The sequence below is a fragment of the Solanum lycopersicum genome, chromosome 1 (assembly GCF_036512215.1).
Source record: "Solanum lycopersicum chromosome 1, SLM_r2.1".
NCBI lineage: Eukaryota > Viridiplantae > Streptophyta > Magnoliopsida > Solanales > Solanaceae > Solanum > Solanum lycopersicum.
The window spans coordinates 48,346,018-48,360,757 of NC_090800.1; the positions used below are offsets into that span (position 1 = coordinate 48,346,018).

General features: G+C 35.3%; 1 protein-coding gene across 1 annotated transcript; it reads right to left on the reverse strand.

The window, feature by feature from the left end:
- Positions 1–8,767: 8,767 nt before the first annotated feature.
- On the reverse strand, positions 8,768–9,530 carry LOC101264551 (ribonuclease S-3). The gene is made up of 2 exons (XM_004229015.2): positions 9,291–9,530; positions 8,768–9,193 (listed from the first exon to the last, which is right to left on the reverse strand). The coding sequence occupies exons 1-2, from the start codon at positions 9,528–9,530 to the stop codon at positions 8,768–8,770; spliced, it is 666 nt and encodes a 221-aa protein (XP_004229063.2).
- Between the last annotated feature and the right edge of the window lie 5,210 nt (positions 9,531–14,740).

Below are 14,740 nucleotides of genomic sequence, written 5' to 3' on the forward strand. Positions count from 1 at the left end.
ATAGTCACCACTTACCTATGTTCGAGTCCGTGAATATCGGGTGGACATCTCTTTGCCCACCATTCGCCATTTCTTATACGGTGTTGATACTGATGCCAACAGGGCCCCCCTCACTTCCAAGTTTTATTACCGGTGGAATTTTATTAAGCAGGGCCATTTCCAGTGCAAGAAAGATGTGAGAGAGATCACCAAGAGATGGATTTCCTAGCACATCTCTATTGATCGTGAGGGTTCCGACTAAATACTGGCGCCCAAAGTCCTAATCAAGAAGTCCAACCTCACATTTTCAACCAAGTACATCTGGTTCTTGGTTCACCACCGCCTATCCTTCACATCTTCTGACAACATACTTACATGGGATAGACTAGTCTTGGTTGCGGGGTTTGAGGTTAACCGAGGCTATTGTTGGCAGTCAGCCATGAGAGTTATTTTAAGGCCTAAACCATTTACCCCTTTCCCTGTATGATTTTTGAGTTGTGTAGGGCTGTTGGAGTACCCATTATGGCATATTGATGTTATCCGGACTCCTTCTGGGACAGTGGACATTGGTCTCATCAGGAAAGAGGACAAAGAGGGAGCACAAAATAGGGGGCCCCGAGTCGAGGTACACCTCTCACCTCAAAGATACGATAGAGCAAGCTCAAGAAGATGATCATGTTGTTTCTGATCCTACCGAAACAACCATGATTGAGTCCGCCCCGAGCACTAATGGAGCACCCAGTTCCTCCCGATCTACACCATCAGCAACAGTGGTCCTGATTTCTAGGGTCCACAAGCTAGAGGCCTAGATGGACAAATTGCGGCATCATATCTAGACTTGGATGAGGAATTTCATTGTCGAGGATGAAGATCGGATTGAAAAGTGGATAGCCTAGAAGACAGAGAGGAAGATTCTGGTGTCCACCAGCGCCTTAATGCGTTTCAGTTGAGAGTCCTCGCACAACCATCCCCCAGTATTGATTTTAAGACACTCCAGGCTGCTCTAGCAATTCTGAGGGCTGATGTGCATGCCATTTTGGATGTGCGGGTGCTCAATTCTGAGGCCAAACCTACGGAAAATGCTTAGGATACAATTCTTGTTGCTCACTACCTCTACTACACCACGCCATTGCAACATTAGCATACCAAGAGGCATCGGTCCAGAGACTGTGAGGAGTCTCCGGCTAGGAAGAAGGATAGAAATGACATGGAGGACGCGATGAGAGATTCTTTGGTAGATGAGGAGGCCTCAAAGATGAGGGCTTGTGAGTTAGATGTTGGGGCGTCTAGCTCCAAGCTTGATAATGTTTTGAGGAGCACCACTGAGATTGAAGGCATTGTTGTTGTCACTACTAATAGTGTCCCTACTACTGATGGAGAGGGTTCTCGGGTATCGAACTCGCCATCTTGTTGATCGTCGACGGTATGCGTCTCAGGTTTGCTTCACCTACCACCTTGTTTTATATTTCTTATGCATTGGAGACAATTGCATGCTTTATTGTTGGGGTGGGGTAAATGGAATCTGAGTGGTAGGGTGAAGTCTGAGTATCCCAACCCACAATCCTCTCTTGTGGTTTTCTTGCCTATGTTCTTTTGCCCAAGATACTGGTTAATTTACTTCAGAACTGGGATGTTAAGTATCTTGTACAAAGTATAATATTAAATCTGAAGCATGATGTCTAAATATAATTATATACTGTTCTAAAGAGAATGCTTGCATGATTAGGCATAGTGAATGTTGAATATGTTGACTCTAAGCATGAGATAAACATACACCATTGCATGACCCTCAATCAAACACTATAATTAGTCCAATATTCTGGTAGGGTAATGAGGTGTTAACATAGTGTGAGGAAAGCTGAATAGTTCACTGTTGGTACCTAGTTAGAACTTTCCCAGTTAGTCCTACAAAAGTAATCTGTGTTAGAAAATTAGGAAAGAATCACATGCCCTTGTTCATATTAGTCAATATTATGCCTAAATGAAAGAAAAACAAATGAAATTAATCCCTTTTTGATCAAATATTTTGAGCTTACAATGGACCTTTCTTTTCTACCCCAACTCAGGTTTTCTGTGTATAATGTGTTGTCTCTAGTCCCTCCTTGGACATGTGTACCTCAACTTAACTCAAACTAATAAATTTAGGGTGGCTAATGCAGAAACCAATCTTGTCTTGGCCCTGAACAAACCTTGGGTATTGTGTACCTTGAATCATTTAAAATACAAGAGTTGAGGATGGCTATTATAAATAATACTTAGAGAAGTGGGGTCGAAAAAATTAATGTGAAAGGAAAAAGAAAGAAATAATGAAGAAGAGAAGTGACTTAATCAAATTTAAAATCTAGTGGAGAATTTGAAAAAAAATAAGAGAAGAGTCATTTGCACAAAAGGAGAAAGAAATGAGAAAACAGGGCAGAGAATAAAATAAAAGGGAGAATAGGGCATATAAGACAATGAAAGAGGTATGACGCTTAGCTGTAATGTCAAGGAGGGAAACAAGTCACTAAAATGTATCCATATATATACCAGTGAACTTCAATCTCCAAGGAAGAAGACCAAATTCTTCAAGTTCTCTTCACCAAATATTGTGTGTTTCTTCAAATTAAGGTATGGTGGTTCATTCTTGACTCTTCTTTCATTCAAGGAGCCCATTCAAAGACTATTCAAAAAGGGTTTCCAAACTGCAAACACATCTATTTTAAACTGAGCATGGGTCTTTCCGGAAAACCTTTTCATGAATGATATATGATATAATTGATATTTGTTGATGATTTTATGGTCAAAAACTCAATGGACCCATGCTTATTACATTCCTCAACTTTTGACTCATGGGGTGTCTTCAATCTACATGATTTGATAATACTAGAACTATGTTTTTCATTATGTTATATTGTTATTATCTACTGCCTTAGATGCTCTATTATGATTAACTGTTGGAGACATTGAGAAAAAGTGGTAAATTATTGGATGAAGGGTAACTTGTTATATATTGCATAGTTCTTATTGTGAAATGATCTTGAGTTGTATGGTCCACCTTTGGTTGCGTCCTTTACCTGAAGTATATGAATATATATGTATATTGTGAGTATGGCCTTGAATGCACAGTATGTGAAGTAAGGTGATAATTATGATGTATATGCATAATGTGTTCTAGGAAGTTTAAAATATGTATCTTGAAGATATTATGTCTAAATCAAGTATATGTATATGTGAAGCATGATAGATTATGAAGTATAATGGATATAGGTATGAGCACGTTCAGAATTCAATGTTTTGATTGTGGTGATTACGTAAAAGGGTGCTCACATGTACTCACACACACACTTTGAATGTATGAATGAAGTAATTAATGAAATGAGGGAACTCTTTGTGATGAGATATGAAGTGTCTACAAAATTCGTATTATTCCTATAGTATCAAATTGGGATTTTGGGGTGAACACTCTTTGTGAGTTGAGATGAAGTGCTTACTAGAAATCTCACTATTCCCAAGAGCTTTCTAAGATATGTTGAAGGTTGGATACCCTTCATGAGTTGAGATGTGGTGTTCAAAAGTGACCTCCAGGGATAAGAATTTTACGTTAGTTGAGATATGGTGCAAAATAGTTATCTCTTAACCTATAGTGTATGAGTAGAAATATTGTATCCAATGTACCTCTTGAGATGAATTTTCCTCGTGAATAGGGAAAGAGTTACTTAATAGCAATCTCCTTATCCCTTAACTATGCACCCACATAGGTATAGCTATTAGAAATGCATGTAAACACTAAATAGTATGAACCTACCTTAGGAAAGTAGGGGTCCCTCATCTAGTATGGGTTAATACTAGGATTAAATGTATAGGTCTCATTGTCTATGTCGATTAAAGCTAGCCCCCCCCCAAAAAAAAGTATGTGATGAACTAACTCTTTTCAAGGTTGTACTACTTAGGGTAGGTGGTCGAATGAGATTTTATCTATCTGTTGCACAAGTAGATTTATAGGGATTCTTCATGGGTCCTCATATGAAAATGTATGAATGGGTCACTATATGACGTAAATAGAGTAGTGTGACTTATGTATAATGCTAAAGAAGCATTTTGATATTTTGTCTTATATGATAAAAACTATATATATGGTGAATGTGATATGCCTAGTGTAAGGGAATTCTCAAGGGTAACTAAGGGTGGGAGTAGTAGTATGGGATGCTACTCTCATATTGCACAAAGTGTAACTTGGGCTTTATCTTGGAATATGGTCCTTATGTCAAGTTCCTAAATGCATGTATTTTCCTTAAGAGTCTTTTCTAATGAATGTTGACTTGTTAAATAAAATGAAGTACACTTATCCTTTTAATTTTAAGTATAACATAGGTATATATTGAAGAGGTTGTTTGGGCTATCTCCTCATGTCTTACCTAGGGGAGCCTTGAGACAACATTTGATAGGAGAAGTTTATAAGATAAATGGGGTTTATTGTATTAATGGATTTATGTTAAGAAGCATGGAAGTTCTACCTTACGTATTAAATGTTGATCAATATGATACGTTGTAACTTTATTCATAACGGTTATTATCAAAATAGCGTGAATTGTATGTTTAAAGTAAAATGTCCTCTTTTGCTTGATTTTGCGTAATTCCATACATTGTACAATATTTATACTAACCTTATACTATTCTATATTCTATGAGTATAGGTGGAAGGCAAGTGGAAGATTAGGAGCTAAGGCTTGGGAAGTTGACTCTCCCATGACTTGGTGTGTCCTCATATATTCGAGGACATAGTCTATGTTGTTTCTTATTTTAAGACTTGTAAAAATTTTGTGTGTATTGAAGAGGTTGTATGGGCGATCTCTTCATCTCTTACCTAGGTAAGTGTTGAGATAACCTTAGGAAGAGGGTCGGAATGGATAAATGTGTTTCTTAATGAATGTTGGTCTAACCTTATACTTATACTTGTCTTATGAGATTTTTATCTAAATAGCATGAAAAGCATGTTTCAAATAAAATGTTCCTTTTGCATGGGTTTCTTGCATGTTCACCATATTTAGTGCATTAATTGTGCTTATTCAACATGTTTTTATATGTCTACAAGTGTAGGTGGTGGCAAGTAAGGATTCATAGATTCTGAGCTTGGGAAGTAGATTTCTCTCAAGATTGATATTTCCTCATATGTTCGAGGACATGGACTATGTTTCTACTTTCTTTTCATTATAGATTTTTTATTAGAAAAAAAGTTTTGAATTTATGTAAGGGCATGACCCTAATTTCATATTGTTAATGTTTGAGTCTATGGTGGCTTATGATGACACTAAGTTTTCTTATGTATTATAAAAGAGATTTTCTTATCCACTTTATTTGTGAAAAAATTTAAATTCTGCACTACTTTCCATACTTATGTAATGAACAAATGCTAAGAGTTTTGTAGAAGACCTTCGAGAGGTCGAGTATGCCGTTTCGCGACTCTGGGTTGCTCCCTGGTCAAGACAACTTTGTCACGCCCATAGCCTACACCCTGGGTATGGGAGACCCTCGAGAATCATTGTTGGGATCAAGCGAACACATGTCAGGCTTACTTACTTGGCGGAAGACTCTACGCACATTTATAATGTGAAATTTCAGTATACTCAATCTAATGATAAAAAAACATAGAATATCTAAAAGTCAACATTCAACTTGGACAAAAGGACAACTCAAGTATTAACATGTCAAATGATAATGTAAAGACAATTGAACTACTAACAGTCTCACTGTCAATGAAGCCTCTAAAGAACTGCTATTGATGTTGGAACAAACCTCACGACATCCTATTAAAGTATTTAAATAAGTGAAATCAATATAAAAGAGATCTACGGAATGCAAGGAGGCTCACCAACTTACTCCTGAGTGTTCAACCAGATCAACGATTCACTAGGTGATGATCCTAGTTACCTTCATATTGCATTATAAGATGATTCAAGAAACAAGGCATCAATAATATAACGTACAAGTACGCGAGTTGGAATGCTAAAAACAACGTATTGTTGAAATGAATTTGTAAGGAACACTTACCTTTGCACTTCTCTACTCATCAATAAGTTAACTCAATATAAAGTAATAAAACACATCCAATATATATAAAGAATTGTAAAAAGCAGAAACTAGATTTAATATAAACTCGTGTCCCCGCTTATATCTGTGCTCAATACTACTCTCAAAATGTACTCAGCTCATATATTTTTTAAAAACAAGCTTTTTTATTTGGGTTGAGATAATTACTCAAAACATAACTTAAAATGTCAAAACATTTTAAAACTCTTGAGAGTACTTAGTTCCCATATAACTTTTAAAGAAATGAACTCAATATTTTACAATTTGCTTAACTTAAAATATAAGTCTTCGAACAAAGTTAAAACATTTGTGATAGACTTTGAAAACTTTAATGATCTTATCTTGACGTCTAAGCTTGACTTTTAACTTTTCTTGAACTGAATCATACTTCAAGTATCGTGACATGTTGTAGGAAAGATCTTATGATTCTTAAATGTTTTTTTTTGATAGCTAAAATGAGTAAAGATCAAGAAATCACTATCTGAGAAGAGGTCTGCGACATGGAGATGTATTTTAATTTTTTATTCCAAAATAAATTTTGAGACAGAACAGTCAGTGACTTTCCGCAATGTGAAACAATATTTTCTTAATATGGGGAACTTATCCCTAATGCAGAGCAAGTTCCCATATTTTTCAACTAAATTTCCTATTTGTTTTCTAGCGCCAATTCGCCCAAACTCGTTTATTTTTCCCAAAGTCATTGTAGATACAGATATCCAACAAATGTACCCAATAACATAACTACAAATAATTTTATAATTCAACGTAATGACCTCATAAACTTCTCAATCTCATCCCAATTCAAGAATAATATCAAATTCAAGGGTACATATCAAGAACATCAAAATTTCAAACTCTTTTAGGAAAAAATATGCTTAAATATACATGTTTGGCGAGTGGGTGCACGAATCCTACGCTATGAAATACTCACATAACTGATAGGATTAAATCCTTTGCAAAACCCACATGAAAACGTCACAACACTTGTATAAAATCGTAACTCTTCATGAAAGTGAGAACTTTTCATAAAAATCATAACTTTTCATGAAAAGGGAAGACTCGTTTTGAAAATAAATAAATTAAAATGGGATCCTCATTTGTGGTAAAGCCACATAGTCGGGCCTAGAGCCTTACCTGTGTGTCTCTACAACTCAAAAATTCTATATTTTACCAAAAGATCTACAACCCAATCATATCCGCTCCATCTATATTTTATCAAAAGTTCTACAACTCAAAAATTCCAAAAAAAAATAACTTTATTACAAATCAACTGTTTATATTTCAAAAAATTAAGCAACATACCCAATCAAATCCAGTCCATCTATGTTTTATTGAAAGATTAACACCTCAAAATTGTAACGAAAAATCAAAACTTTATTAAATTAACTGCTCCTATTTCATAAATTGAGCAACATAATACACCAACAATTTAAAATTCCCGTTCTCCCGAAAGGCAAACAGATCTTGCACAATTTCTAGCACAACTCAAGAAAACCTTTATCAAATTCAACCTTCAGTTTCAGCTCAAAAACTAATCATAAAAAAAAGGGAAAACATTAATGGAGCTCGGATTTGAGATAGAATGAGGGTGGTTAGGAAGAAACAAATCTAAACTTTAAACTTCGGACAATTTCCAGCGAAGTTTAAGAAATTGTGGTACAACTGAAAACTTGTTAATCTGAAAACAAAAGTCAGTGACAAAACAGGGGGGAAAACCCAAAATGGGTCTAATATAGAAGAAAAGAAATTATTAGTGAAATCGGACTTTGAAACACGTAATTTGAACCTACATGATTTAACAATAGAATTGTTCATCAATCGGACATTCAAAGATGTCTATTAAACTCTAAAATAACTCTCAAAACACTTATCACTATGGAAGGATCTTAAGCAAGAGAAAATGGTGGGCAAAAAAATCCGTAGAAAAAGAAGAAATTATCCCTAGAGAAAATGCACACGTAGTTTTAGATTATAACCAAAATCTCATAAACGCACCATAACTAAGTTAAGATTATATTTTCTCCGAACTTATATTTTTTGTAATTTTATGAATTTTTTTTACTTACTTGGCGTAAAAATATATGTCACGCGTCTCAATTGTGTGGAGTCATTGAATGTTCCACGTATGACAACAAGTGCACAAAATTACAAAAAATATAAGTTTAGAAAGTAATAGGACCTTAGTTTAATTAAAGTGTATCTATAAGATTTCGATCATATTCTAGAACAAACTTGTGCAATTTCTCTATCTAAAATGCTAAAATATATTTGAAATATTTGATCAAAAATTGATGTCAATTTTCAGGGCACCCATAGAATCAACAAAACTAATTTAATTGTTTTTTATATCATGAGTTTGGGTTTTCAAAGTATTACGCTTACCAGCTTTGGCTTTCGTAATTCATTCGGGAATCACTAGTTGGTTTATCTAGTTTCGGCATATCATTTAACACGACCAAACAAAAAATTCCGCCGTTCGGAACCGCTACAATGATTTTAAACGAGTAATACTTACTAAGGATGTGCTGTTGTAAGCCAGAAAAGTAATACAACTCTTTATAAAAAAAGGGAATACATATTGGTTACAGTGGACTAAAGTAGAAGATATAAATTTATTAATGATGTTCGTAAATTGACATTGAATTTACTTCAATGGGTAGTTACGCATCTTTTTTATCTATACATAAACGAAAAAGAAAAGTTGGTCATTGGAAGTCATTCATTATCTAAATAAAATTGCCGTACCCGTTTCATCGCATGTATTACTTTGACGACATGGATAAAAACTACCGGCCGAGGGGGTATAACATATGCCTATCTCATTTAATTCCTCTACTCCATTTATATGCTTGACGCACTTGATATCAGGATCTACTTGATTAGTAACGGTCTTAATAGCACTTTTGATTTCATCAAATGTATGCTTTGTCCCTGGGGTAATTCTATGATTTCTGAGAGTTCTTAAAAGATCTAATTTATCTTTTAAGCGCATGGCTAGTAAAAAATATGCGTTCTGATCGTAGAGATTGAAACAACACCTTCCATGTCTTGTGTATTCGTGGTTCCAGAGAGGTTGTTTTTGTTTAGCATCTTGTTCGGTGAACTTCATTTTAATCCAATGGTGATCCAGATCATTGACTATATGATCCTGCAAAAATTAGCAAACGACTATCATAAATAGAATTGAAAAGTATAATTGAGATCAAATATAAAATTTAGAATTCTATGAAAAAAATTTGTTGTACATGTAGTTCAAATTTCTTATAGGCTTTACCGCCGGAGCAGAACTCCAGACGAAACCCCTTCTTCTCGGGCCAAAGACCGTGAATCATGAAATTGTTCGATGTTCGCTTGCAAGTACCCCTTGGATAGCAAAAGGATGGTGGCCAAGTTAAAACGAGTTGCATGTAATCAAAATCCCCGTAAATAGGAGAAAGACAAAAGAACAATATGAAAAGAGCCGTGATGAGCTGTGATTTAAACATTGTCTACTTCACCGTTCGTTCTCATCTATTCTTCTTCGGCTATATATATATATAGTCGTGTTTTCATCCATGGGTGTGGTTTTGAGATGATCCGTTTTGATGTTTTTTATTGAGATGTAATTTATGCCACTCATTTCGAAATTTAATGATGAGCTGTAAGGGTTGGTTTGGCTAAAAAGATAGCTTTTGAGTCAAGAATTCAAAAGTCAAAATTAAATAACTTTAAGTTGAAAAGTAAAATGTAGGGGAGATCTTGATTGATTTTTTTAGTTATTTTAAGTTCTTTTAAATTATTTTTAACATTATCAAATACTTCATAACATATTTTTAACTCATTTTTTTGTACTTATTTTATAGTATTATTATATTTATCAAACACTTTCAGAAATGAAAAACTAACTTAAAATTAGATTCGATTAACTTTTAAGTCTATTCAAACACCGTCTAACTTTTATGAAAAGAAAATATTTATTTTCCTTTAAATTTTAAAGTATTTGAACACAATCTAAAAAGTATTGTAACTCAAAAAAATTCAGTGTGAAAAATATTTAAACGTTAAATGAGAAAAACTATTATGAAGATTTTAAATAAATATTTACTCCACTTCAAAATTGAATAATGTACTTTCAGAAAACGATTCCTTTTCATTTTTCACAACATCGTAATTTTAATTTTTTCTATTTTGTATTTTTAAGACAAAAAATTACAACATTTTGATATATTTTACAAAATTTTTAATTTAGGAACACAAATAGAAAAAAAAATCTTTATTTTTTTATAGCTCCATATCAAGTTAAATTGTCATATTCTCTTTAAACCGGAGAAAGTAATTATTAATGAATGAAATAAACATACAAACTGCTATGAATGATATAAATGTGACTCATTCTGTAGTTATATATTTTTCGATATTGTTAGAATTTTGTTAATGTTGATATGGTTTGTATTATATGGGTCCATTATCCAACTTTATTGACCCATTATCCCACTAATGAAAAGGTAATTAACTACCCATTATCCCACTAATGGGAAGGTAACAAACTACCCATTAAGCCGCTACATGGATCCACTATCCTACTACTATAGTGGTTGGTCACTTTTCATAACCTCTTAACCATTCTTGATGGAAGCACATTTATAAATATGTCATTTGGTTCAAAGGTCCCTAAGCACATTATTTCTAAAAACTCCATACAATGTAAGAGTGAGGTTTGAGTGCTTATAATGATCTTTGAAGAAACGAAAAATTTTCTTATTAGAAAACAAACACAGATGACTCTGACTATATCACTAAAAATTGTTGAAGGTATGTCGATCAAAGTATATTTTCGTTGCACCATTGCTCTCTAGTTCTTAGATTTTGCATCAGATCCGTTAAATTTTCTCTCCTTTGTGAGTTTTCAAAATTCTCTATAATCTCTCAAAATGGTTCTTAAAATTCAACATCTTGTTCTAAAATTTATAAAAATATTTTATAATAATAAAAGACAGATTGTTGTTTTGTTGCATAATATTCAACAATAAATCTTATCTATAATTTTGAGTTAATATTTAGTAACTCATATAATTTATTTGATTGATATTTAGCCACAACAATCTTGATTAAATGATATTATATATTATATTATGGATCACTTAAAAAATAAATGTCTTAGTGATCTATAACTTAGTTATTAATGTTTAGGCAAACATGTTTAATTAAAAAAATTTTGAACTTAATGATCACATAAAGACATTTTTAGATATTAAAATTGTAATTAATTATGCATGATATGATAAATTAATTTCTTTATTATTAAGATGCACAATTAATTAAGATTAAATATAAATTCCTTTTCATAAATGTAACAACCCTAAAAAAATGGATATGCTAAGTAATGTTTAATGTGTCTAGAATGCCTACGATTAGACTAGGTTCACACGAATTAATGCGCGTAGAATCAGACCTCTAAACCCTTACGACAACCAAGGCAACTAACTTGGGGATTTAGTTGTCTTGGAAAGCTTGTGTCCAGCCATGTAGGGCTCCAGAATATGAAGATTTACCTTGTGAGTCTTTACCATACTTAAAAAGGGGAAATCTTAAGGTTGGAGGGTCTAGGGGTAAAATGGTCTTTTTCCAAGATAAGAATAATATCACAATTACCTTAAATATGTAATTAAGTATTTAATTAATATGGTGTAGTGATATACCATTGTTTCACTGTATAATTAATACTTTTTCGTTAAGTTTAGTGTGTCCAAAAGTCTTTTTGTGCTAATTTTTATATAAGTTTCTCTTTGTTTTGCAGGAAATCTGTCCAAAGCTGAATGCGGAGATTTTGAGCGAAGAAATGCAGAAGAGACCACCTACGGAGATTATGACGGTTCGTCGTGCTTGCGACGGTCCGTAGGTGGCAGCGTAGTGCAGCTGCTGAAGGAAGATGAGGAAGTCTGACCAAGTGTGGGGTTACGAAGCTTGTGACGGTCCGTCGTGTCTATGATGGTCCGTCCTCCAGGTTCGTCATGAAGATCAGAGAAGTGATCCCGTGTAACGACCTATTTGGTCGTTTTGAGCAACAAACTTCAATTCTGGAAAAACAGGCTGAGGCGACGGACCAAACGACGATCCGTCATGGGCACGATGGACCGTCGCAGGGTCTCGTTTCAAAACACTTAGAAAATCTGAAATTGGCTACTGAAAATCGACTCTCTGAACTTCGTGACGGAATGGCAGGACGGACCGTCACAGGCGTGATGGACCGTCATAGATTGTTCAGTGGAAATTGACTCTCTGACTCTTGCAACAACCTGCAGGACGGACCGTCGCAGGCACGACGGCCCATCACAGGTTGCACAAATCTCAGGCAGAATCGGATTTCCTTACACGTTTTATGGGACGTTTTTGGACTACTCCTTCCTTAATTATAGATTTTGTGGGTTTATATTAATAACTCAAATTCTTGGGGGTTAAAAGAGGTAACCCTAAGTTAATTAGTGGGGTATTATTGCCATCTTTTACACTTAATTATATGTTAACTAGGGTAAAAGAAAGAGGGTTTGAATAAAGAAAATAGAGAGAACAAGGAGAGAGAGATTGATCGATCAAGAGGCAGAGGGAATATCAAAGCTTCGGAAATTGCTTGTTGATTCCAATTCTTTGGTGGAGGTAGGTTATGGTTTTCATGCTTTCATAAGTAAACTCTCAATAGTGAATGATATGTATTGGTAGTATTGTAAACCCTACTATATGCTTAATGGTATGTTTGCATGAATATGATTATGTGATTGTGATAAGATAAGCATGATGAAAATATTGAATCCCAAATCTTGAAAAGAAAACTTTAATATACATTATTAATGATGATGCCTTGGTATAGAAGAAGGCTCGATGAATTAAAGTAACGGGATTGATGATGCCTTGGTATAGAGAAGGCTTGATGATTTACAGAATGATATTAGTGGATCGGAGTGTCACGTTCCGACACATAGTATTAGTGGATCGGAGTGTCACGTTCCGACACATAGTATTAGTGGATCGGACTGTCACGTACCGACACATAGTATTAGTGGATCGGAGTGTCACGTACCGACACATGTAGGGGATCGGAGTGTCACGTTCCGACACATAGAATTAGGGGATCGGAGTGTCACGTACCGACACATAGTAGTAGGGGATCAGAGTGTCACATACCGACACAAGAGGAAGAAAGATAATGAATCTTAGAAGATGATAATATACTCAATTTAATAAAACTTAATTCCCAAATGAGTATGGTGTTGAGGCTTGAGCCCTCATGGATGAACTTGATGGTACTTATTGATGATTATAATACTTGTTGTTGCTACATGTTGAGTTTTATAGTTGATTTACGATAATATTGATATATACTGTTCCCTATTTTGAGTTGGCCGATGATATCTACTTAGTACCCGTGTTTTGTACTGACCCCTACTTTTATGTTTTTCTTCTTGTTATTTGTGGAGTGCAGCAAACGTGCCGTCATCTTCGACTCAACAGTAACTCAAGCCAGTCTTCGTCACACCGGATCTTCAGGGTGAGCTAACGCTTCTAGCTTGGACTGGATCTTCTCCTTCATGTCTTGATGCCTTGATCTTTCGGCATGGACTAGCTTCTTATGTATTTTTAGCTTCTTAGAAATTCATAGAATTAGTAGTTTAAAGTAGATGTTCTTGTGATGATGACTTCCAGGTTTTGGGAATAATAGATGTTGAATATTGATAGTTATTGAATTGGTTTTTATTAATGAGTTTAAGTCTTCCGCATTACTTTCTGTTGTTATTACATTGAATTGTTAAGGTTTAGATTGGTTTGTTCGCTCACATAGGAGGGTAAGTATGGGTGACAGTCGCGATCCGATTTGGGTCGTGACAAACTTGGTATCAGAGCATTAGGTTCGTTGGTCTCATCACACAAGAACAGGTCTAGTAGAGTCATAAGGAACGGTAGGGGGATGCCTTTTCTTTTCTTTGAGAGGCTATAAGACTTTAGGAAAATTTCACTCTTTCATTCTTTCTTTCGTGCTACTACTTGAGTCCAATTGGTATCTAGGCGATACGAATTGGTATCTGACCATCTTCACTTTCTTTCGCAAATGGTTAGAACTAGAGCAACGACTACGCCAACACCAACACCGGACAGACAAGAAACAACTGAGCCAGCCACCGGGGCTGTGGCTCGAGGGAGAACAGCGGCAAGGGGCTGTGGTAGAGGTCGTGGGAGGACGTCCTCTAGGGGAAGAGGACGGGCACCTAGCCCATATGATCAGGGCCAGACACCCCCAGTGTTTTCTGCACCAGCACCTCAGGCTCTGGAGGTACAAGATGCGGCTACTATGGCTCCCCGCATGGATGTTCCATTGGAAATAGGCATGTTTCCACGTCTGACTACTGGGCCTATAATGACAAGTGATCAACATGAACTTTTCAGTAAGTTCTTGAAATTGAAACCTCCAGTCTTCAAGGGTGCTAAATCGGAGGATGCTTATGATTTTCTGGTTGACTGTCAGGAGCTACTACACAAGATGGGTATAGTAGAACGGTTTGGAGTTGAGTTCGTGAGTTATCAGTTTCAAGGGAACGCCAAAATGTGGTGGCGGTCACATATCGAGTGTCAACCAATAGAGGCACCACCTATGACTTGGGCCTCATTCTCTAGTTTGTTTATGGAGAAGTATATCCCCCGGACTTTGAGGGATAGGAAAAAGGAT